Consider the following 27006-nt stretch of genomic DNA (forward strand, 5'->3'; position numbering starts at 1 on the left):
CCTTTTAAGGGGACGGTCAATATGGGCATGTGTAAAGTTAGGAGGACATGCCTCATTTAGCGCAAAAAAGTTGTTTGGTTTAAGCCAGGTTTCGCTGAGACCGATGACGTTAAGATTGTTGTCTCTGATGATATCATTAACTAACAACGTTTTGGGAGACAATGATGTTATGTTTAAAAAAACTATATTAAAAGTAGGGGGCTGTTTTAGGGAATGTTTGATCAAATTATCCGTAGTAGCAATATTAATAATGTTGTGTTTATTATGCTCAGTGAATTTAGTATAATTACGACCATATCTAGGAATTGATACGACACCCTTTAGTTGGCAAATTTATTGTGTAATACAAATAACAATTCTCTGCATACTTTATGCGCAAAGTATCATTTTTCTATTACTACTAATCTATTTAACAAGAAATATACTTGCATAGTTACAATATTCCTTGAAGGCAACACATTAGGTGCGTAAATCTCTTTGACATCACATCAATGTCATAGCTGGGACATGACAGCCATGAACTGTGCTGGTTGACTTTTGCTGCTATGACTCCTTGAAGCTGTCGCCCCTGTTATGTTCCTCACGAGGTGAGATGTGGGAAAATCAAAGGCTTGTGTGTTGACCTCAGTTCAGGAATGAAGAGGCCGAGTGTAAAAAGTCTCTGAACGCGAGCCCGGTCTTGCAGCAAGCGCCACGACGCCCACACAGGTAACGATCTGGGTCTGTTCACAGTTGACTGTCACCTCAAACACTTATGCCGAAACCGCCACCTCAAACACGCAGTCACTGGACACAACATTAGGCACACCAAGGGCTCGGTAAAAATAATGCTCAGTCGTGATTGGACCGCGTAGTTATATTAGTGTTGCTGCCATCTTACAGCCTTGAAACGGAAGAACGTCAATCAAAATAATTTGAAATAAGAAACAGACAATTATTGAAACCATCAGTAATTAAACTGGAAAAAAAGAAACAAGCAAGCAATGTAATCTAAAATCATATGTCATAAATACAGTGGAGCGAGATATATGACTGACGGGTTTCCAGCCGTCCTCGTGTGGGGTGCAGTGCCGATCGATAACCATAGCAGGTTTGACTCTGATTTATTCTTTCAATAAATACTTTGTCTGGCCAGTCGGTGGCGCCAATTTCTGGCTCGCTGGCTCTTCCTGCTTGTCGCGGCGCACCTTTCGGTGCCTGGTGGCTGCGTCTGCTGCGGGGGCTCATCTTGCTCGGGTTCTCTCTCCTCGTGCTCGTGGTTGTTGTTCGCCGTGGTCTTCTCCCCCAATTCTCCTCGAGTGTTCCTTTTTCACCCCTTTTATGCTGCAGCAGAAGATGATGGGATTGAGCGCAGGTGTGTAGTTAACGCACCTGACTCGGTTGGCTGCAGCGTCGCTCCGAGTGCGCCCCGCCTCTGTGCTTCGCTGCATGCTCCGCCTTCTTGCGGCCATCTTGGGCCGGACCACCGTTTGTCCGAGCCTACTGTCGGCTCGTCGGCTCCGTCCCTCCACAATGACTTTATTGGTTCTGTGACAAAGCTCGTGCAACAAAAAAGTGAAACAGCGTAGCCCATTGAAATGAATTGAAAACATTACAATTTTAACATGTTGCATGCCCTATAAAAAGGAAAACTAACTTTTAGATTAGAAATATTTTATAAAAATAATACACAAGAACAGGGGTGTTTAAACTTTTTGGCTTTTGAAACTTGACAGTCAGACTTGGGGGTGTTTGTTTTCCCAAGATGCAAATAAAGTTGGATCGGACATGGCTTCGAGGTAAATACATGATTTTATTTTAACTCTAACAAAAGGTACAAATCTAAAGGCGCGCACAAAGGCGGAGAACAAACTTGACTAATGAAACAAAAACTAAAACTTGGCCAAAAAACTATGAACATGAAACAAACAAACACTTACTGTGACAAGAATACACAAAACTCACGTGGCAAGAAACGAGCAGCAAGAAAAATATGGCAGCATGACAATGGCTTGAGTAGTAAGGATATCAGATAGCATGGGTGTCCAGGAGGTAATGTCGCCAGGCCGACTGCCTGGCAACTGCGAGCTTAAATAATACCGACCTGATTAGTGACAGGTGCGCGAGTGCAAAATGTGAGACAGGTGAAACTAATGAGTAGTCATGGAAACAAAACAAGCAGGAGTGCACAACCAAGAACTAAAAATAGTCCAAAAAACAAACAGCACATGGCCAAAAAAAAACATGATCAATAGACATGACACCGGCGAGCACAATATGCATTTCAAAGCATATCCCATCTGTTGGAACTAAGAGTAGGCTTCTCAAACATGAGCTATTTTAATCATAATACATCTATTTTCAACAATATCATATCAGAACATCAAAGAAACATAAACATGGTATTAAAGGGGTAACACTTACATTTTCTTTTCGGGTCAGCAATGTTGTGGATCACCCTTTTTTGCCACTGTGTCAAAGTCTTGTATCAGTTTTGTTGTGGCAATTCTTAAATAAATATTTTGCTCAATTTTTTTTTTATATTTCGCGGGCTAGATTCAAAGGACCAACGGGCCGGATGTGGCCCCCGGGCCGTAGTTTGCCCGCCCCTGCACTAGAATGTAATACAAACAAGTACAATCGTTTTATGACAGTCTGTTATTGTGAAGAATTATGACGTTTGTCTCTTTTTGATGACGTATAATTCGGATGAACGGGACCTGAACGGCCCTGCGATGAGGTGGCGACTTGTCCACGGTGTACGCCGTCTTCTGCCCGATTATAGCTGAGATAGGCACCAGCGCCCCCGCGACCCCAAAGGGAATAAGTGGTAGGAAATGGATGGATGGATGGGACCTGAACGTTCAGACTGCAGTTACATGGAATAAAACCAGATTTATATTCACATACTAAAGAAGCCTGAGTCGGATTGGAAAAGATCGGAATTGTATTGTTCACACTCCATCCATCCATCCATCCATCCATCCTCTTCCGTTTATCCGAGGTCAGTTCGCGGGGGCAGCAGCCTAAGCTGGGAAGCCCAGACTTCCCTCTCCCCAGCCACTTCGTCCAGCTCCTCCCGGGGGATCCCGAGGCGTTTGCAGGCCAGCCGGGAGACATAGTCTTCCCAATGTGTGCTGGGTCTTCCCCGTGGCCTCCTACCGATCGGACATGCCCGAAACACTTTCCCTAGGGAGGCGTTTGGGTGGCATCCTGAACAGATGCCCGAACCACCTCATCTGGCTCCTCTCGATGTGGAGGAGCAACGGCTTTACTTTGAGTTCCTCCCGGATGACAGAGCTTCTCACCCTATCTCTTCTAAGGGAGAGCCCCGCCACACAGTGGAGGAAACTCATTTCGGCAGCTTGTATCCATGATCTTGGGTTCGGTACCTCCAACAAGGTTAAAAGCCTACTGAAACCCACTACTACCCACCACGCAGTCTGATAGTTTATACATCAATGATGAAATATTAACATTGCAACACATGCCAATACGGCCTTTTTAGTTAACTAAATTACAATTTTAAATTTCCCGGGAGTTTCGTCTTCGAAACGTCATGTAATGATGACGTGTACGCAAGACGTCACGGGTTTTTAGGAAGTATGAGCGCTGCGCACACACACAGCTAAAAGTCGTCTGCTTTAATAGCATAATTACACAGTTTTTTGGACATCTGTGTTGCTAAATCTTTTGCAATTTGTTCCATTAATAGTCACAGTAGAAAGATGGAGTTGGGACGCTTTAGCCACACAAACAAACGGTGATTCCTTGTTTAAAATTCCTGGAGGTGAAACTTTCCTATGGATCAGAGCGCGGTCAAGAGAACATGGATCCCGACCACATGTCAACCAGCAGGTTTCAGTGAGAAAATTGTGGTTAAAAAGTCAGTTCTTACTGGAAAAAAGCTGAGCTTGTGCCGTCCATAGCTGCCGTCGACTCCCCTGAGACACTGCGCGTCAAGACACCCGTGGAGACACCCTTCCGACTATCAAGTAATATTAAACTCACTAAAACACTAGCAACACAATAGAAAGATAAGGGATTTCCCAGAATTATCCTAGTAAATGTGTGTAAAAACATTGGAATCCGCCCCAATGCAATCTTTTTTTTTTTCTAGTCCGTCGCTATCAATATCCTCAAACACTAATCTTTCATCCTCGCCAATTAATGGGGAAATTGTCGTTTTCTCGGTCCGAATAGCACTTTTTGTTGGAGGCTGCCATTAAAAACAATGTGAATATGTGAGGAGCCATCAAACATGTGATGTCATTGTCTGCGACTTCCGGTAGAGGCAGGGCTTTTCTCTTAGCACCGAAAGTTGCGAACGTTATCGTGTAGGTTCTCTACTAAATCCTTTCAGCAAAAATATCGCGAAATGATCAAGTATGACACTTAGAATGGAACTGCTATCCCCGTTTAAATAAGAAAATCTCATTTCAGTAGGCCTTTAAGAACCACTGTGTTAGGCTAATCAGCATAAATGAACATGATTACTCTCTCCTCCTCAAAGGCATCCATGTACCCTCCCATATCTCTTTCTCCCTCTCTCTCTCTCTCCCTCTCCCTCTCTCTCTCTCTCTCTCTCTCTCTCCCTCACACACACACTCTCATACATTCACACACACTCATAACACGCTGCACGCTGCGGAAGCACACATTCATACGTGCATTCATAAAGATTCATGATCAGTAACATTGATACCACGTACATTATCAGGTACATTACCCCTCCAGTTCCTGCCCAGAGCCTTCCTTCCTTTCCGTGTTGGATTTACGGACTCATTTTTGCTGAAAAGAAAACAGAAAGCGTTCCTTTTTTTGTGTGCGGATATTGTCTTATTTCTGTCACTTTGGACCGCCGCGTCAAAGGTGGGTTTCTTTTCAAAGTATTCCAAATTGTACTTTTCTGAGGATGCGTTCACGTCCGTCGCGTACATCACCATTACCGATAGTTATTCCCGTTTTAAAACATGGGACGTAAACATAACATGTGTTTACTTTATTGTCTTTAAAATAAATGCAAAGACGTCATTGCAAAACTTACTTTTTTTTTTACTGTTTATTGACACTAACTTTAAAACGGTTCGTGTCTTTTTTAGTATAATCAATTTACAATTGTTATCTTGTTAGCTGATCTAAAGTGATGTTTTCTCTACACGTATCGATCCAATATGACATATTTAGATATTTGGATAGTTATCTGCAATAATGTATACAGTATGTGCTTTAATTGTTATTATCATTTTAGACGACTTATTTTACATTTTGTTATCATCAAATAATTACCTGTGTTTTCAATGCACAGTGAAGGAAAACCAGCATGAATGACGGATTAAAAAGACTCACCACATTCAGACAAAAAAAATAAAAAAACATTCCGTATTCATTTTATATGAATAACTACAGCCTATAATTTATTATTTAACTCATGGCAATTTGATGATCTATACCTATCATTTTTACTTCAATTGATTAGTTAAAACTATTGTGTTATAAAACCGAATAATTGCAATATTTTGTTGTTATTGTTAGGTTGTCTTTGTTGTACTTATTTTGCCAAAATCACTGTTGGTAAAAAAAATATTTTATTGGCCTGAAATTTCTGTTTTCTTCGAATTTAAGTTATGATCAACAAATTACAGACAAAATCAGTTATTGATGTTGTCGTATCGGTATCGGCGATACGCGCCATTGGATCAGTACAACAATTACAATATCGGCCACCTGTTCTCGTCATGTCCTTAAGTGACTTTGTCATGTGACAGTCACGTGACATTCTCAGGGCGTCGCTTGGCTGTGTCAGGTAAGCTAGCTTGTTTCCAAAAGCTATTTTTTATTTTTTTTACTATAACAATTACCAATTCCAATTCTTTAATAGGGTGTCAAACATTACAATGAAACTCTTCTTGCTCTATTTGTTCAATCAGTCAGTATAAAACAAGCGAGTCAAATATCGCTATCGGACCTTTAGCCGTATAATTGCGATTTAAAGACTTTCTTGACATTATTTGTCATAATAGCTATAAAGGCTACCAAGACACTCAATAAATGTCACTTTTTAAATTATTTTACATATAGTACTGTACGTTCTTTGTACATTTTTGCCACACAATTTGTTTTCAATTAAAGAATACATTGAGCATTATCAATGTAACTTATATATAACATTTTGCATCAATTACTATTTTAGTAGTATTGGGAATTAATAATATAGGGTGATTAATGCCGATACTGATACCAAAACCTTTGAAAAGTCATGATTGTTGAATACATTTGTGAATTTGCCTCAGTTATTGGGAAATATTTTAATAACTAAATACATCAGTCTCAAAAACTGATAGAATATAAATACAATACTCATTACCTTGTATAAAATGCTGTTGAACATTGCCATTTTTTATTAGATTACTCAGACTTCTGCTTTTTGCATTATCAATCCCAGTAAATGGCTTGCGTCCATTATTTATATTGACTTTAAAATGACCCCAATATTTTGACACAAATGCAGTACTATTTCTTTTCTGAAATGTTTAACCTGAATGCATGTCTTTTGTTTATTCAAACTTGCGAACAATTGTTTGACTGCACAACTTTCTACATTCTAGTTCACACAATTGTTTGAAAAAAAAGTCACAATTGCATATTGATGTAAAGTGGAGTATATTTATTAGGGGTGTGGGAAAAGATCGATTAGAATGCGAATCGTGATTCTCACGTCGATTCTCATTTAGGGAATAAGCATTAGAAAATGGATGGATGGATTATTTAAATTTTTTTTTAAAAATTATTATTATTATTATTATTTTTTAATAAACGAATAAATACTGTAAATGGGTTGTATTTGTATAGCGCTTTTATACCTTCAAGGTACTCAAAGAACTTTGACACTACATCCACATTTACCCATTCACACACTGATGGAGGGAGCTGCACTGCAAGGCGCTAACCAGCACCCATCAGGAGCAAGGGTGAAGTGTCTTGCTCAGGACACAACGGACGTGACGAGGTTGATACTTGGTGGGGATTGAACCAGTGACCCTAGTGTTGCGCACGGCCACTCTTCCCCACTGCGCCACGCCGTTTTATAAATCCAACACACCAATACACAGCAATACCATAACAATGCAATCCAATTCCAAAACCAAACTTGACCCAGCAACACTCAGAACTGCAATAAACAGAGCAATTGAGAGGAGACACAAACACGACACAGAACAAACCAAAAGTAGTGAAACAAAATAGAATATTATCAACAACAGTATCAATATTAGTTATAATTTCAGCATAGCAGTGATTAAAATCCCTCTTTGACATTATCATTAGACATTTATAAAAAAAAAAAGAACAATAGTTTCACAGTGGCTTACACTTGCATCGCATCTATTAAGATTGACAACACAATGTGTCCAATGTTTTCACAAATATAAAATAAGTCATATTTTTGGTTCATTTAATAGTTAAAACAAATTTACATTATTGCAATCAGTTGATAAAACATTGTCCTTTACAATTATAAAAGCTTTAAAAAAAAAATCTACTACTCTACCCCAGTCTGCATGTCAGCAGACTGGGGCAGATCCTGCTGAAATCTTATGTAGTGAATGAATACAGAATCGTTTTGCATCGGAAAAATATCGTTTTTGAAACGAGAATCGCGTTGAATCGAAAAAAATCTATATATATAATCGAATCGCGACCCCAAGAATCGATATTGAATCGAATCGTGGGACACCCAAAGATTCGCAGCCCTAATATTTATATAGCGCTTTTCTCTAATGACTCAAAACACTTTTACATAGTGAAACCCATTATTGAAATTGCATTTAAACCAGTGTGGGTGGCACTGGGAACAGGTGGGTAAAGCGTCTTGCCCAAGGACACAACGGCAGTGACTAGGATGGCGGAAGTGGGGATCGAACCTGTAACCCTCAAATTACTGGCACGGCCACTCTACCAACCGAGCTACACCAAAAATAAATTTGACTATGTAATAATACATATTGGCATATCTAAACAGTACTTATTTCCATTGCATGCAAATGTTTGCGAAAAATAAAGACAGTCGTGCAGGAAGCAGCAAAGCTAGCACGAGTGTGCAGCAGAAAGAGCAAGAGCTGTGGAAGCGTAAAATCTGACAGGAATATTTAATAATTTGCTGGATGAATAGAATATAAACTGCAATAAAAGTATCAATCCGATAGAAATAGGCATCCTGGTATCGATACCATAAATACGCCCAGCCCAAGTATTCTGTGTTTCATTTTGTTTGTGTTTCTTTTTTTAACTTCCATATTTCTCAACCCGTCAAAGCATGTCGGCATCAAAACATTAGAGCCCACCATCTACCCCTGGAAACATCCCCCAAATTCCCACTTTTCCTGTACTTCCACATTTCCATAGTAGTAAATAATTTAGTGTCTGACATTGATTAATTGTTCTCCTCCCAGCAGGGGTTGTTTGGCCTGACACGAGGTGAACCCTGCTAGTTGAAGCAGCTCCAAACATCTTTCTTGTCTTTGGGAGTCCCGCTGCCAACCATGAGGAGGTGCTGTCACGTCTTGCCTCTCGCCGTGCTCGCCGCTATGCTGCTCTCTCAGGTCTGCTCTGGCATCAAATGGCTGTGAGTATTCCTTCAGTCTGTGGCCCGCTTTTGCACTTTTTTTTTTAAACGGTCGCACACAATGTTGTTCAAAGTCGGGAGTGTTGTTTTTTCGAATCTCATTAAGTGATGGTAGATTAACAGGCAGGTTCTCCTGCTGGGAGCGGAAACCTCTTTAATAACTTGGATGCTCAGACTGCATGGTTCCAGGGTATCAGATGAAATGTCCCACCCGGTGTATAATAAAAGGAGTAATACGTATTACAAAGAAAAGTGGGGGGTTGTTGGGTTGCTGTGTGTATTCTTGTAGGGTTACATGTGTGAGAACAAAGCACTTAAAATGCACATGTGGATTGTTGACAAGGACCACTGGCTTCTTTACTGACGTTCGGAACAAAATAACTCTTGGATGTGTTCAGTTTTACAAAACAGACTTTAAAAAGGTGTTTTTTTGGCCCTTATTAATTATACATGTCGCTGATAAAAGCAAACATTTGAACGTTTTGCCGTTATTGTTTTGTTGAGCAATAGAAAGACTCCAAAATAATTTACACGGTCAAAATAAAGACCTTTTAATCGTTTCTCCACCCGCAATAATGACAGCATGTGAATGTGACTATGTAGAGACAGAAATTACATGATCACATGTAAATAAGATCAATACGATATCTTTGTTTAATAAAATAACTATGAAGTAAATAATAGGCAGTGTTTCACAACATTCATTAAAACATTAAAAAAAGATTTGTCGAAAAGTGCTGGTATGCATCACAACTCCACTCCAAATTCCCACACGGTACGCATTAGAAGTAAAGAAAGTGTTTCATGCGTCATGCATCATTTATTACATGCGAGGGGGTCGAGAAAGGGCAAGTATTCATCGTGGGAGCGGAGTTGCAGGGCACCTGCGCAAGTCCGAGGAGTGTTCATTACCGCGGTCGTGGAAGGTGAATCGTGGAAGTGTTGAGAACAACTACACAGGCGCGCAGGACAAGCGGTAGTCATGACTAGCACGAAGAAGACTTTTCAGTCGTTTAGTAACACTTCACCTTCCCAATTAAATCGGTAAACCCTGGGGCGCTCCTAGCTAAATTGGGGCCATAAGCAGAATTGTATTTGGAGCCCCCCTCATTATAAAATTTTTACACACTTTAATTTTTTTTTTGAATAAAACTTTAATTTAATTCGATGCATATTTTGCATTAAAGCATGTGGGAAATAAAATGTTTATTTTTTAGTGCAAAATAGCAAATCTGTCTGAGAAAACTCCGGGCTCAAACTCTTCCAAGACCAGCAAAAACGCATCGCACCGCACGGGACAGTGAGCATGGCCGCAGGAATGTGCCAATTTTATTTTTATCAGTGACAAAGACGGAAGGGCTAGAGAAATATCATATTATTGCAGCTAGTTTTTTTTATTTAATTGTAGAAATCAAATAAAAAAATAAAAAAAAAACCCAAAACGGACAACATTGAATACCTTTGGTAGTATTAATAATAACAAAAACAAAGTATTGTCTTTTAATATATTTTACATTTTAATTTAAAGAAATCTAAATAAATAAGCACATGTTTAATACCCAATTATTCAAATTAGATGCCATCTACTGCAGACACCTCCAACCTCCAGTATGACAAAACACTGAAAGGAAAACTCAAATGAATTATGTTCTAATCTGACCCTACATTGTGTAAAAAACCTATTAAATAAAATGAACTTGACATAGTTTGGTTGATGTCAGGCAAGTTTTGTCACACAGGACGCATGCGAGGAAAAAAATCTTCTAATAGCGGCCAACATTCAACACATTATTTTTCACGTTTTTAAAATGATGCATGTTTGGACACTTTTATCACATTTAAAACTTCGCAAGTAAGGTAAATTCGGGTCAGTTTTACAGATACGGTACAATAAGCTCTACAGAACTGTTTCCATTATGTTCCGTTGCAGTTGTGGCAATAAATTCTCCGTGAGTGACCGTGATGGCGTTGCCGCTTATCATCTTGCACAGAGCGGCGGCCCAGCAGCCTGGATAATGTAAAACAGACCCAGTAACTTACACCACTGCCTGTTTCTCACCAGGACCAGAGGTAGCCGTCATTCATTGGCTGCGGTTTCTCTGTGAATACATTAAACATAAACACAGTATTAGGGTGAAACGGTGAGCCATCATCACGGTTTTAAGGTCACGGTTCGGTACAGTAAGGGAACAAAATACAAAACATAAACAACTTTACAGCTTCATTACATTACAAAAATTAAATATAGTTTATATGTTTTTTTTTTAGCACCAGTAAGAGTGTGAACAGTGTAAATGAGTATATTATTGTTACTAGTGCTGTTAGGCGATTACATAAAAAAAAAAAAATCTGATTAATCACAGTAAATAATTTGTTTGTATAATTCACATTATTTTAGAAAAACACAAATGCAATGGCCAAAATAATTGAGTTAAACTCATGACGCAGTAAGTCAAATGATGCGGACACGTTTGTTACTGAATACTTTCTAGTGCACTTCTACCTTGGAAACTTTGTGTGTGTAAGTAATACGCAACTGTCATTTTTTAACCGAGTGTTTATATTACTAATTATTTAATACTTGGATGTATAAAATAATGTGCTGTTTTAGACTGCTATATTGTTCGATTATAGACACTAATTACGTTTGTCTAGTTACTGTATTGCATGGTGGAACAGGGGTTAGTGCATGTGCCTCACAATATGTGTGGAGTTTGCAAGTTCTCCCTGTGACTGTGTGGGTTCCCTCCGGGTATTCCGGCTTCCTCCCACCTCCAAAGACATGCACCTGGGGATAGGTTGATTGGCAACACTAAATTGGCCCCAGTTTGTGAATGTGAGTGTGAATGTTGTCTGTCTATCTGTGTTGGCCCTGCGATGAGTTGGCGACTTGTCCAGGTCTACCCCGCCTTCCGCCCGATTGTAGCTGAGATAGGCGCTAGGGCCCCCCGCGACCACAAAAGGGAATAAGCGGTAGAAAATGGATGGATGGATGGATATACACACAGTATGAATATATATATACATATACATATATATATACATACACAATATAATTATATATATATATATATATATATATATATATATAAATATATATATATATATATATATATATATATATATTAGATTAGATTAGATAGTACTTTATTCATTCCGTCAGGGGGGGGGAATAGAAGATTAAAATGAAAAAAAAAAAAAAAAAATCGGTCTTAGCCTGGGCCTTGGAGAGGGGGTGCAGACTGAGGCCAAGGGAAAAAAAACAACAAGAAAACAACAACAACAACTCATAGCCATAGTACACATCCCTCTTCCATGTGTGTAAGAGGGAAACATCAAACATCAAAGAACACAGAGGACATTAAAGACATTAAAGCAGCAGATACAAGCAGACACTTCTACATACAGTTATGAATAAAAAGTAAAAGAAACATATCCACTGTGGTGGCCTCTGCGGTGATCCACGCCATCGTCCGCTGGGGAGGAGGGAGCATGGCCAGAGACAGGAGCAGACCCAACAAAGAAACCAAGACAGCTGACTCCACTCTCGGCCAGTGTCCAGTCCGCATGGATGAGCGAGGATACGTCCAAGGTGACTGAGGTGTCCGACACCTGCTCACCCAGCCAATATATATATATATATATATATACATATATATATATATATATATATATATATATATATATATATATATATATATATATATATATATATATATATATATATATATATATATAAATACTTGGCAGTATCCCTGACATGATTCCTCAGAAAGGCTGGACTGTATTTATTTACCAAGTAGATGTGTGACACGAACAAACTCAGATTTTAACTGCATGTATTGTTAAACTCCGGCTAAATACGTATTGATTTCTATATGTTCTTCGACTTGTGTTCACCGTACAGAGCTCATTAAAAGTGTACTGAAGCAAGAGGAAGATGAAATGGCAATGATGAGGAGCACATGTTAGAGATCTACTGTAGAGTTAGATCTCAAAAGCACTTCTGCGCTGTAACAAAAGGGGTTAGAGTCAAGAATATGTCACATATATTTGATGTATCTGCTGCTCATTTTAGGATTTTTACCAAGATATGAGATTTTTGTCCTGTGATGGATGACCAGTTTAATGTCCCTCCCTGCCTTCTTCGTTGCCGTACGTTCACAGCTGTACAAAATACAGACGGGAATTTTTAATCTTTTAAGGGAGCCGGTTCTTTTGGCTTGCCTTCCAAAAACTCATCAACATAAAAGTGGCTCAGCTTTTGTTTCATGCTTCTTATTTTCCTCACCTTTTTGGACATGCGGTCTTAAATTCTGTAGCAACTTCACTCCCTTCTATTTCCTTTGTTCCTGCTGCGCAACGCAGTCCAACCCCATCTGCTCAGTGTCGACTCAAATGTATATCCAATCCAATATGACCGATCACGAGCGGCTTTATCCACGACGGTTCGATCACTTCTACGCGCCGACCCTGACCAGTCACTTCAAAGGGCAGAAGTTATTGCTGGAACAAAAAACAGCAACTAAAGATGTGCCAACTCATTCACCACCAATTCGTATTGGCTGATTTTTGTGGAAAAGTATTCATTCGCCATTGCAGATAAAGGCCTATCACAAACACCAATCCACTTTAATTCCCAATACTTTATTTAATTTTTTTGTGCCGCTGCTGACAAGACGGCCAGCAGCTAATTATGTATTTTTAATAAACAGCATGGTGCAACTCCTCTAAGCTAATAATAATCACCTGCGATACAGAAAATAAACTGCATTTCTTAGTATCTTAAATATCATTATCATGTATAATTATCACTGGGGGACGAGGCTAAGCATGCTACACACCGAGAGCAAGCCAGGAGCAGACATGCTAATAGCTAAGCTAACCACTAAGCTAGTTTAAACAACACCAATAAATAATTTCTTAGGAAAGTTTAAGAAGCGTAAACGGAAGCACGTCACAGCAAAAAGTAAGAAATTATTAACAGGAAATTAATAAGAATTAGAGAGAGGATAATATAACAATTGTTGGTCTGTTAGCATTGTTGCAGTCGGTACTTAAAGATACATCCTTAAATTGGTGGTGTCGATACCAAGGGTAGTGTAAGTTTATGATTGATGTTTAGATCGAGGTAGTGTGCTCTCTTGTAGTTGTTAAGTTCTTCTTTGTTTCTTGTATTGAACAAAAAGAACACAGTGGAACTAAGTGAAATTCCTTGTGTGTTAAACTTACTTGGCCAATAAAGCTGATTTTAATTCTGATATTCATGTTCTCAAAATCATATTCTGTTGTTTTTATTAACGTTTAAAAATTCAGGGAATAATTCCTTGGACACAGGAGGACTGTGGTAGGAAACACAAAAGGATTTAAATGAGCTAGTATACTGAGATAGTAGTAGATGTTTTTCTTCAACAATTGTAAGTAATACAAGAGAATAGGGAAGTAGTTTATATATTGTACTGATATTGTTAATTTGTCAACAGCACTCACCATAAATACATTGAAAGAAATTACAATAACACGTGGGATTGGTATCGGTGTTGGTATTGGCGAATCTCATGTATGAATGATGGGTATCGTATCCCTGACAGCTACCATCACCTCAACATTTAAATGTGATTTTTTTAATAAATACTCTGTCAATTGTTTCTCCACAGAGCACTATCCCACACCCCCAAGACGTTACCCATCAACCAGACCCAACATTGTAAGCTTCTGCCGGGCCTGGTGTCCTCCCAAGCTCAGCTGTGCCGCAGCAACATGGAGCTCATGCAAACCATCATCCAAGCAGCTCGCGACGTCAAGAAAACTTGTCAAAAGACCTTTGCTGATATGCGCTGGAACTGCTCCTCCATTGAAATTCCCGTCGACGCCTCAAAGTATCGTCCGGACCTCGACCGAGGTAAGGTCCACAATTTTGGATCCAAGCCAATATTACCTGCTACGTTTTTTTGCTGATATTGGACCAATATTTTACAAACCCCGTTTTCATATGAGTTGGGAAATTGTGTTAGATGTAAATATAAACGGAATACAATGATTTGCAAATCATTTTCAACCCATATTCAATTGAATATGCTACAAAGACAACATATTTGATGTACAAACTGATAAACTTTTTTTTTTTTTGCAAATAATCATTAACTTTAGAATTTGTTGCCAGCAACACATGAGAAAGAAGTTGGGAAAGGTGGCAATAAAAACTGATAAAGTTGAGGAATGCTCATCAAACACCTATTTGGAACATCCCACAGGTGTGCAGGCTAAATTGGGAACAGGTGGGTGCCATGATTGGGTATAAACGCAGCTTTCATGAAATGCTAAGTAATTCACAAACAAGGATGGGGCGAAGGTCACCACTTTGTAAGCAAATTGTCGAACAGTTGTAGAACAACATTTCTCAACGAGCTTTTGCAAGGAATTTTGGGATTTTACCATCTACGGTCCGTAAAATTATCAAAAGGTTCAGAGAATCTGGAGAAATCACTGCACGTAAGCGATGATATTACGGACCTTTGATCCCTCAGGCGGTACTGCATCAAAAACCGACATCAGTGTGTAAAAGATATCACCACATGGGCTCAGGAACAATTCATTAAACCACTGTCAGTAACTACAGTTGGTCGCTACATCTGTAAGTGCAAGTTAAAACTCTACTATGCAAAGTGAACAACACCAAGGAACGTTGCCGGCTTCACTGGGCCCGAGCTCATCTAAGATGGACTGATGCAAAGTGGTAAAGTGTTTTGTGGTCTGACGAGTCCACATTTCAAATTATATTTGGAAACTGTGGACGTGGTGTCCTTCGGAAAATAACCTCCGGAAAATAACCATCTGGATTGTTATAGGCGCAAAGTTCAAAAGCCAGCATCTGTGATGGTATGGGGGTGCATTAGTGCCCAAGGCATGGGTAACTTACACATCTGTGAAGGCACCATTAATGCTGAAAGGTACATACAGCTTTTGGAGCAACATATGCTGCCATCTAAGCAACGTTATTATGGACGTCCCTGCTTATTTCAGCAAAACAATGGCAACCCACGTGTTACAACAGCGTGGCTTCATAGTAAAAGAGTGCGGGTAGTTTCCTGGCCCGCCTGCAGTCCAGACATGTCTCCCATCGAAAATGTGTGGCGCATTATGAAGCGTAAAATACGACAGCGGAGACCCCGGACTGTTAAACGACTAAAGCTCTACATAAAACAAGAATGGGAAATAATTTCACTTTCAAAGCTTCAACAATTAGTGATGTAACACAGTGGCGAACATGCCCTTTCCCAACTACTTTGGCACGTGTTGCAGCCATAAAAAAAAAGTTAATTATTATTTGCAAAAAAAAAAAAAAAAATGTTTATGAGTTTGAACATCAAATATTTTGTCTTTGTAGTGCATTCAATTGAATATGGGTTGAAAAGGATTTGCAAATCATTGTATTCCATTTATATTTACATCTAACACAATTTCCCAACTCATATGAAAACGGGATTTGTACATTTATTTCATATTAGGTAAGAAAAATAGTATCCTATTTATTATTTACCGTCTGGAATGAACTTATGCTGTTTTTAAATTAAAGTGGATTTTTTGTTTTGTTTTTGTGGACACTTAGTGCCCACAATAATTCTAATGATGCAATAATTTGAATTATGCGGACACGTTGGTTACTCGATACTTTTCTAATACGCTCCTGCCTTGGAGACTTTGTGTGCGTAAGTAATCTGCTACTATAATTATTTTATATTTTTTTATTTTTGACCAATCAATGTGGTGGTTTTGACTGCATTATTGTTCCATTAAGGACACTTATTACATACGTCTAGCTTGTGTGCTATTGTGTGCTTACTGTAGCTGGTTGCTCCTAGTAGCATACATTTTGAAGAGGCTATAGGCTACTGCAAGAGTGCTTATATTTCAACATATATAACATATCAATATCAGATCAGGACACCCCTCGTATTAATCCCAATTGCTGTTTTTTTAATAGTTAGCAGGATGATGCTAAATAACACCAGTCCTACCTGACTGCACAGGCAGGACATTAAGGTTTTAAATTCTCTATGTAGAAGTTTCATGTTCTTCTCGTGCTTGCATGGGTTAAACGCTCACGGTGCTCCGGCTTTCTCTCACATTCCAAAAATGTGCTTTTAATTTAATTGTTGCGTGTAAAATGTGCATAAACTGTATTAAGTTAATACATTATTTGAGTTATGTACTTAATCCAATCCATAATTTAGTTACACATCTATAAAGTAAACAAACTGAGTCACAAATGTTCTAAATTATTTGTTTGAGCACTCAATTCCACAGAATCACGGGTGCAAACAATCGAGTTTGATATGTGCAATGCAACGTGTAATAACTGAGATATATTGCAAAACTTGGCATACCGAAAAACCGTATCATAGGAAAAATGAGGAGGTACCGAAACCGAGGTGCTACTGTAGTCACGTTTTATTGATCTCATTTACATGACAACATGTAATCTTTTTCCCTACATGGTCATGTTTACAATTTTATCATCTGCTGTATCGCATGTGTATGAGCGATCACATCAGGATGGAAGATAAAATCTATATCGTGATATGTATTGCAGACTCCTGCAATAACAATATAAATCACAATATTATTTGGCATATAAATGATAATAGAACACTTTCAAAACAGGTTACAAAGGCTCCTAATTTGGCTGCTGACATATGCCATACTTGCCACGTCCGCTTTCCCACAATATAAACAGAGTGCCTGCCCAATGACGTTATAACTGTAGAATGATCGAAGGCAAGTTCTTGGTTTATTGTTAGGCAGTTTCATTAACGTCCTCCCAGCGTGGTACCATAAAGCAGTCCGTCTGCTGTAAACAGCAATGTTGTGACACTATTAAACAGGACAATACTGCCATCTACTGTGCATGCATATGTGACAATAACATCTACGGCTTTTAGAGCAGTGGTTCTCAACCTTTTTTCAGAGATGTACCCCCTGTGAAAATTTTTTTAATTCAAGTACCCCCTAATCAGACCAAAGCATTTTTAGTTGAAAAAAAAAGATAAAGAGGTAAAATACAGCACAATGTCATCAGTTTCTGATTTATTAAATTGTATAACAGTGCAAAATATTGCTCATATGTAGTGGTCTTTCTTGAACTATTTGGAACAAAAGATAAAAAAAATAACTAAAAACTTATTGAAAAATAAACAAGGGATTCAATTATAAAGATTTCTACACATACTGCAATGAGTGGGGACTTGTCCAGGGTGTACTCCGCCTTCCGCCCGATTGTAGCTGAGATAGGCACAAGCGCCCCCCGCGACCCCAAAGGGAATAAGCGGTAGAAAATGGATGGATGGATAGCTGTAAATATACTCCTCCCCTCTTAACCACGCCTCCAACAACGCCCCGCCCCCTCAGCCACCCCTCTCGCCCCACACCCGACTACGCTCCCCAACCCCCACCTCCTGAAATCGGAGGTCTCAAAGTTGGCAAGTATGACATATGCGTTAACATATTGTGTCTTTTTTTGGTTTATTATTTTGGCAAAACTATAATTATTTGACTTGCTTATTTACTGTTACTATCTGGTTGTATTCTGTTGTAACATGGTTCTATTTACACTTCTGTTAAAATTCAATAATCACTAATTTTTCTGTTGTTTGGTTACTTTATGTCAGTTTTGGGAGATTCCACAAATTTGGGTAGTATTTACTGGAGCAGTATTGGTCATACCAATGCCGATACAGATGTTTAAAATTTTCAAGATCATTGAATGATTCTATTTTTGATCACAGTTATAATTAAACAAAGCCCAAGATGGCTCTGTAACAAAATACATTAAGATATTTCCTATAATTGACCCATGATCCGCCCACCTTTGTTTACGTTCGAAAGCTATAGCTTTAGCTTATCCTCCTACAGTGTGTAGTGTAGCATTTTTTAGGTATTCCTCCAGTGATAATGACACTTTGCTGCTATGGAGGCAAGGATTTCTGACTTAGAAGTGGTTTTGCACTGTGCAGGGACATTAGCCGCTAGCTCGCTAGCAAAGACCCTACAATGCATCGAGGATGCATTTGTTTGCTTGTGTCAATCTAATCTAATGTGTCAACAATATGCATTATTGTGATATAACGATGGGATTAAAGCTCTATTGTTGGCCAAATCTATATCATTCATATTGAATATCATTTGGTCTTTATTTTGACTTTAATTTTATTTTCGAGTATTTCTATTGTTTTCTGTAACTGTAGAAGAGAGTTCAGTGCATGTGACACTCAGGTGTAGACCTTGATAAAACACTGCATGTGACGACAATGTGGTTGCACAAATGAACACCTTTTTTTTCAACGTTTTGGTTATAGTTCAACCTTTGGGAGGTTAGCGCTTTTCTGTGTGCCACACACTATATGGTGATTTGTTTTCTTTTTACATCAAGAGAGTGTTGTTTGTATGTCTGATGGAGCTCCTGCACCCTGTCCAACCTGGGTCTGCCAAATGAGTGTGCGAGATTAGCGCGACGCATCAAGCTAAAAGGAGTAGCTGTAAACTCAAAGCCCAGCGTGAACTCTTTCGGCATCGGGATGTGAGGCTTTTTAACAGCCACACTGGCTGTTATCTTAACCGACAGCTTGAAACTTGAAAAAGCGAGTAGCTTATTTAGACAATGGTTATGTTTTAGAAAAGACGTTTGCATCCGCCCATTTTCGGGCGTTGGACCATCAGGTGCTAAGAGGCAGACCATTCCTTGCAAAGGCTGTTTGAAGAACTAAGGCTGTCCCGATACAGATTTGTCACTTCCGATACGATACCAATATTGGAGACTTAGTATTAATGATTATTAGCACCATTTATCCATACTTTTATTATTTTGTGGTGTGGAATGTTAGAAAAGCTCACAATGCAGTAATTTAAATGATGCAGACATGTTTGTTTATATTGACAAATGTGCTGTTATAGTCTGCAATATTGTTCAATGAAAGACACTTATGTAAGTCTAGCTTGTGTGCTTAGCTGTTGTGTAGCTGCTAGGTCCTAGGAGCCTAGAGCCTACCATGTTTACTTTTTGTAATTGACTTCAGTAAAATACAAGAAAAGACAAACCTTGTGTGCTTATTGAAGGTCATTGAGATGTTACCTGGCTGTTCATCTGTATACACGTAAACACGCTGCCGGACTGCTTGTATCGAAGCATTTTTCAAAGGTTTATGATGCAAACTGATATAATCTGATACTTGTTTTTTTGCTATCGGACCAATATCCAATGTTCATAACTAACAGTAACGCCACCTACTGAAAACCCAGGGACACCTCTAAAGTTACCTACTCAGTGCCCTATTGGACCTACTCAGTGGCCTATTGGTTAGAGCAGGGGTCGGCAACCTTTACCACTCAAAGAACCATTTTGACCCGTATCACGAAATAAAGAAGAGAATGGGAGCCGCAACCATTCTTGCTAATATCTGCTAATGGTCACCCAGATAACAATAACAAGGGAGTACTATGAAGTCATTGTCTTTGACGCCCCGTACAACATGTACAAACAGCTTACCGGCTCAGTAACATATTGTACGTGGTTTCCGCTGATAAACGTACACTACTGCAAGGGATATAGTCAACAGCCATACAGGTTACACTGACGGTTGTGATATAAACAATTTTAACACTCTTACTAACCCACATCAAACAAGAATGACAAACACTTTTTGGGAGAATATCCTCACAGTAACACATTATAAACGCAACATAACAATTACCCAGAACCACTTCCCGACCCCTCTGTGCGTCGGTTCAGGTGGGCGGGCAGGGTGTAAAATATAGCCTGGATGCGTCATGGATGCTTGGGATTCTGGGTAATTGTTATGTTGCGTTTATAATGTGTTACTGTGAGGATGTTTTCCCGAAATGTGTTTGTCATTCTTGTTTGGTGTGGGTTCACAGTGTGGCGCATATTAGTAAGCGTGTTAAAGTTGTTAATATCACAATGTTCAGTGTAACCTGTATGGCTGTTGACTATATGCCTTGCAATCTCGCACATGTGACGACAGAAGCAGCGCAATGCATGCGTCCGGCCGGCACGCAGATAGCATGCTGTAAAGGCGGGCGATAATATGTTGTAGAAGACGTTAAAAGTAAAGCCATCACGGCACGTCCTCAATATTGTAGTTGGGGTACAAATCGGAGAATGTTAACCCCATGTGATGTCCGGGAGAGGCACCAAAATACGGAAACCCCCCGAAATGGGGGTCGGCGATTATGCAGCTGAGCCACATCAGAGTGGCTGAAGAGCCGCATGCGGCTCCGGAGCCGCGGGTTGCCGACCCCTGGGTTAGAGTGTCCGCCCTGAGATTGGTAGGTTGTGAGTTCAAACCCCGGCTGAGTCATACCAAAGACTATAAAAAAATGGGACCCATAGTCTTCCTGCTTGGCACTCAGCATCAAGGGTTGGAATTGGGGGTTAAATCACCATAAATGATTCCCGGGCGCGGCACAGCTGCTGCCCGCTGCTCCCCTCACTTCCCAGGGTGTGATCATGGGGATGGGTCAAATGCAGAGGACAAAATTCACCGCACCTAGTGTGTGTGTGACAATCATTGGTACTTTAACTTTAACTTTAACTTTATGGTTATTGTGTTAGTTTATTTTGAACATGCATACAATTACAATATGATATATCACATATTTCCAGTTTCTCATTACAGCAAGTCCGAAAAGTAGTATGAGGAAGCAGAAAAGTTTTAATTTTAATCATTGTTATCAAATTAAATTAATATTGTTGAATTGACATGAGGCGTAACACACAGGTAAAATGCATTAAAATGATAAATTACTCAATTAGTTTTAGGAAGCGGTTTACTGGCAACAAATGCTCCTTTTCCAGTGTTTCAGGTAGTTAAATATAATCTTTTACATTGTATTCAATAAATATTAAATGAGATCAATGTGCAATACACTTTGCTTAATAAGAACATGTATTTTATAGTTAGTTTTATTCTGTATTTACTGTATTTATTGACGTTTCCAAGGACACAAATAGTACTTTTTTGGCGGAATGAATCTGATATAATTTTAAAATGAGCAGCTAAAGAATATGTTCACCCAACCAGCTTTGGTCAAACAGGACTCCCCTGTGTTCATACTTTTAAGTCCTTCCATGCATCATCAGCAGTCACGTAAGTGTGCACATGTGCTGCCATGTTTAACTGATAAATTGTGGACTGGCAAAAGTAAATTATAGTCGCTATAAAGATTGACGGACAAGATGGACTATGTCAGTTTTGATTTGTTATGTCTTTTGAAGAGTCTTCCTTTCATGGAAATCAGTTCCAAATAACATAACTGAACACACCTGCTTGCCAGTCTGCTGAGATCCAATGCAGAAATACCATACATCAACTTCATGTGAACGTGTATCTAAAAATATATATTTCAAGAAAGTAATGCTTGGGTTTGTATGATAGAACTCATTTTAGTTGTACTTAAAACTGAACTTTCTTACAACTTAGTAAAGCCTCTGGTTCTGCAATTATACGTAAAGTAGAAAAGTTCAGTTTTTAACTTAAAATAATTCTGCTCTAATCACAAGTGATACAGGTTTGCTAACTTAGAAGATAACAAGAAAAAGAAGATACATTTTTGTGAAAACTACTAAAATACTGTACTTATTTTTCAAGTTCAACCTTCATTTTTATTCAGACATTTAAACATTTGACATATCAAGAGAATACATTTTTTTTAACCTATAGTCTGAAATGGAGTAGGCTTATATACTGCCCTTTCACATGTTGCTGTGCAATATGGACAAAAATATATAGTAAATGTATATCCTGATAACGATATATATCACAATAGAGTATTTTTTCTTCAAATTATATAGGGTTTCCCCTAGATTGCCAAGATACCTCCAGCAGTGGTTAGGGTCATGCTAGGGGTGAGGTCAATATGACATTGTTTGCTACAATGGATGTAACTTTTTACAACTCAACGCCAAAAAAACGGAAATGCTGATTATCGGTCCTGCTAGACACCGACCTCTATTTAATAATACAACTCTAACATTTGACAACCAAACAATTAAACAAGGCGACTTGGTAAATAATCTGGGTATTATCTTTGACCCTACTCTCTCCTTTGAGGCACACTTTAAAAGCGTTACTAAAACGGCCTTCTTTCATCTCCGTAATATCACAAAAATTCGCTCCATTTTGTTCACTAAAGACGTTGAGATCATTATCCATGCGTTTGTTACGTCTCGCCTCGATTACTGTAACGTATTATTTTTGGGTCTCCCTATGTCTAACATTAAAAGATTACAGTTGGTACAAAATGCGGCTGCTAGACTTTTGACAAGAACAAGAAAGTTTGATCACATTACGCCTGTACTGGCTCACCTGCGCTGGCTTCCTGTGCACTTAAGATGTGACTTTAAGGTTTTACTACTTACGTATAAAATACTACACGGTCTAGCTCCATACTATCTTGCCGATTGTATTGTACCATATGTCCCGGCAAAAAATCTGCGTTCAAAGGACTCCGGCTTATTAGTGATCCCCAAAGCCCCAAAAAAGTCTGCGGGCTATAGAGTGTTTTCATTTCGGGCTCCAGTACTCCGGAATGCCCTCCCGGTAAAAGTTCGAGATGACACCTCAGTAGAAGCATTTAAGTCTCACCTCAAAACTCATTTGTATACTCTAGCCTTTAAATAGACTCCCTTTTTAGACCAGTTGATCTGCCGTTTCTTTTCTTCTTCTCCTATGTCCCACTCTCCCTTGTGGAGGGGGTCCGGTCCGATCCGGTGGCCATGTACTGCTTGCCTGTGTATCGGCTGGGGACATCTCTGCGCTGCTTATCCGCCTCCGCTTGAGATGTTTTCCTGCTGCTGTGGATTATGGATTGAAACTTTCACAGTATCATGTTAGACCCGCTCGACATCCATTGCTTTCCTCCTCTCCAAGGTTCTCATAGTCATCATTGTCACCGACGTCCCACTGGGTGTGAGTTTTCCTTGCCCTTATGTGGGCCTACCGAGGATGTCGTAGTGGTTTGTGTTGTGGTTTGTGCGGCCCTTTGAGACACTAGTGATTTAGGGCTATATAAGTAAACATTGATTGATTGATTGATATTTTCCTTTAAAAGTAAAAAAATTGTATATGTAAAATTAAATTATTTTTATATATATGTATATATATATATATATATATATATATATATATATATATATATATACATATATATATATATATATATATATGTGTATATGTATACACAAACCCATTTCCATATGAGTTGGGGAATTGTGTTAGATGTATATATAAACGGAATACAATGATTTGCAAATACTTTTCAACCCATATTCAGTTGAATATGCTACAAAGACAACATATTTGATGTTCAAACTGATAAACATTTTTTGTTGTAGCAAATAATCATTAACTTTTGAATTTGATGCCAGCAACATGTGACAAAGAAGTTGGGAAAGGCAAACACTCAAATGGAACATCCCACAGGTGTGCAGGCTAATTAGGAACAGTTGGGTGCCATGCTTGGGTATAAAAGCAGCTTCCATGAAATGCTAAGTAATTCACAAACAAGGATGGGGTGAGGGTCACCACTTTGTAGGCAAATTGTCGAACAGTTTTAGAACATTTCTCAACGAGCTATTGCAAGGAATTTAGGGATTTTACCATCTACGGTCCGTAATATTATCAAAAAGTTATGAGAATCTGGAGAAATCACTGCACGTAAGAGATGATATTACGGACCTTTGATCCCTCAGGGATCAGCATCAAAAACCGACATCAGTGTGTAAAGGATATCACCACATGGGCTCAGGAACACTTCATAAAACCACTGTCAGTAACTACAGTTGGTCGCTACATCTGTAAGTGCAAGTTAAAACTCTACTATGCAAAGCCAAACCCATTCATCAACAATATCCTAAAACGCCGCCGGCTTGGCTGGGCCCAAGCTCACCTAAGATGGACTGATGCAAAGTGGAAAGGTGTTCTGTGGTCTGACGAGTCTACATTTCAAATTATATTTGGAAACAGAGGACGTGGTGTCCTCCAGAACAAATAGGAAAATAACCATTCAAATTGGTATGGGCGCAAAGTTCAAAAGCCAGCATCTGTGATGGTATGGGGGTGTATTAGTGCCCAAAGCATGGGTAACTTACACGTCTGTGAAGGCACCATTAATGCTGAATGGTCCATACAGGTTTTGGAGCAACATATTTTGTCATCCAAACAACGTTATCATGGACGCCCCTGCTTATTTCCGCAAGACAAGTGTTACAACAGCGTGGCTTTGTAAAAAAAAGAGTGCGGGTGCTTTCCTGGCCCGCCTGCAGTCCAGAACTGTCTCTGATCGAAAATGTGTGGCGCATTATGAAGCATAAAATACGACAGCGGAGACCCCAGGACTGTTAAATGACTGAAGCTCTACATAAAACAGGAATGGGAAATAATTCCACTTTCAAAGCTTCAACAATTAGTTTCCTCAATTCCCAAACGTTTATTGAGTGTTGTTAAAAGAAAAGGTGATGTAACACAGTGGTGAACATGCCCTTTCCCAACTACTTTGGCATGTGTTGCACCCATGAAATTCTAAGTTAATTATTATTTGCAAAAAAAAAAAAAAGTTTATGAGTTTGAACATCAAATATGTTGTCTTTGTAGTGCATTCAATCGAATACGGGTTGAAAAGGATTTGCAAATCATTGTATTTCGTTTATATTTACATCTAACACAATTTCCCATCAAATATATATATATATATATATATATATATATATATATATATATATATATATATATATATATATATATCATATTATATTATATATTGACATATATTTTTCTAACATAATATCGTATTGCCCTACTTCAATTGTTGCTGCTTTTTGTACAAGGTACTTTGAGATTTATTTAAATTTTTCTCAAGAATTCTCAGATCCTTTTAGTCGGTTTTTCTTTTTAAAACAAGTGGCAACAAATCCAGTTTTTAAAACAAGTGGCAACAGATCCAGCATCTATTTCTGGTGTTATTGTAGACAGTACTCGTGTTTAGAGACTCTTTACTTCTGTCACTCCATGTCGGGGATTAAAAGCGAGATGCAGAGAGCCTGGCGTCACACTTGTTTCATGCTGCTGGGAGCCTTTCCGTCCTTAAAGGCCGCCACTATCATCGCTGTCTGTGGGTATATCCTAAATATAATAAAAGTATGTCTACATCGCGGACATGCTGCCTTTAATCCAGACAACCCTGTGCGTATGGTACGGTTTTGGCAGCGCTGTTCCAGTGATCAAAGTACAGTGCATCACTAATCAGTATTGCGCAAATAATAAACTATATATTACCATTCATACTGTAACTACCTACTTGTGTTAATGTATATGTTAGTGTGTAGTGATGTTAATTTTTTCCATGGGCTGTGAACACACTGTGTCAGCATAGAATGAGGAAGTGTCGTTGTGTGTCCGGGAGTGAACTATGGAACAGAAGTGTTTGCACGGAGGAAATACATGTTTGAATTAAGCCCATAGCTAGCACAAGACTGGCAATAAAAGCTAAAAAGAGCGTCAGACTTTGTGTTTCTTCTTCTGGGCCCTACAATACATTATATTACTGTGGAGGTCTGTTGCTTCCGGGTTCTCCAGACCACCAAGGACCGACATGACAGGCTTCTTCAGGTTCAACAATGTTTTATTTTTCAATAGAATTGTCTTGGTGCTTTTCAGCAATTGTCTTTGTCGGTCTCCGTCTCGCTCGTGCTCCACCATCCACACCTCTCCTTCCTTTCCAACAGGTGATTAGACAAACACTTTCAGCTGTGTCATCCACTCACCTGTCGCTAATCTCGAAGCCGGTTCTGCCACACCCCGGGAGAGAGCGGGAAAGGAAGTCGGCCACGGCCATCTGTGCACCAGGTCTGTGGATTACTTTGAAGTTGTAGGGTTGCAAAGCTAGACACCAACGGGTGATCCGCGCGTTGGCATCTTTCATGCAGAGGAGCCACTGGAGGGGTTTGTGGTCCGAGCAGAGGCTGAATGAGCGCCCCAGGAGGTAATATCAGAGGGCCTCGACCGCCCACCTGATGGCGAGGCCCTCCATATCCACTGTGCTGTACCTGGCCTCCCTTTCGGATAGCTTGCGGATGATGTAAAGGATGGGTTGGTCAATACCCTCCTCCTGCTGGGACAAAACCGCTCCCAGTCCTCTGCCCGACGCGTCAGCCTGCAGACAAAACGGGAGAGAAAAATCAGGCATTTGTAGGACCGGCTTCTTACAGAGGGCCTTCTTAACCCTCTCAAACGCCTGCTGGCACTTTTCCGTCCACTGGACCAGATCTGGGGCACCCTTTCGGGTGAGGTCAGTTATTGGGCTGGTCAGGTCCACAAACCGGGGGATAAACC

The 27006-nt window shown here is 39.3% G+C and overlaps 1 protein-coding gene across 4 annotated transcripts in view; it reads left to right on the forward strand.

Annotated features, from left to right (window-relative positions):
- Positions 1 to 4590: 4590 nt before the first annotated feature.
- wnt11 (wingless-type MMTV integration site family, member 11) overlaps positions 4591 to 27006 on the forward strand; it is a 52122-nt gene continuing 29706 nt past the window's right edge. Inside the window, exons 1-3 of one of the 4 annotated variants that reach the window (XM_061898138.1) lie at positions 4591 to 4851; positions 8430 to 8602; positions 14260 to 14504. In XM_061898138.1, the coding sequence (XP_061754122.1) occupies positions 8520 to 8602; positions 14260 to 14504 (328 nt within the window). In that variant the 5' untranslated portion in view covers positions 4591 to 4851; positions 8430 to 8519. Of the gene's footprint in view, positions 4852 to 5683; positions 5786 to 8429; positions 8603 to 14259; positions 14505 to 27006 lie in introns of those variants that run through there. The other 3 variants (XM_061898137.1, XM_061898139.1, XM_061898140.1) reach the window with 3 other exon arrangements.

The sequence above is a fragment of the Nerophis ophidion genome, linkage group LG04 (genome assembly GCF_033978795.1).
Source record: "Nerophis ophidion isolate RoL-2023_Sa linkage group LG04, RoL_Noph_v1.0, whole genome shotgun sequence".
Classification (NCBI taxonomy): Eukaryota; Metazoa; Chordata; class Actinopteri; order Syngnathiformes; family Syngnathidae; genus Nerophis; species Nerophis ophidion.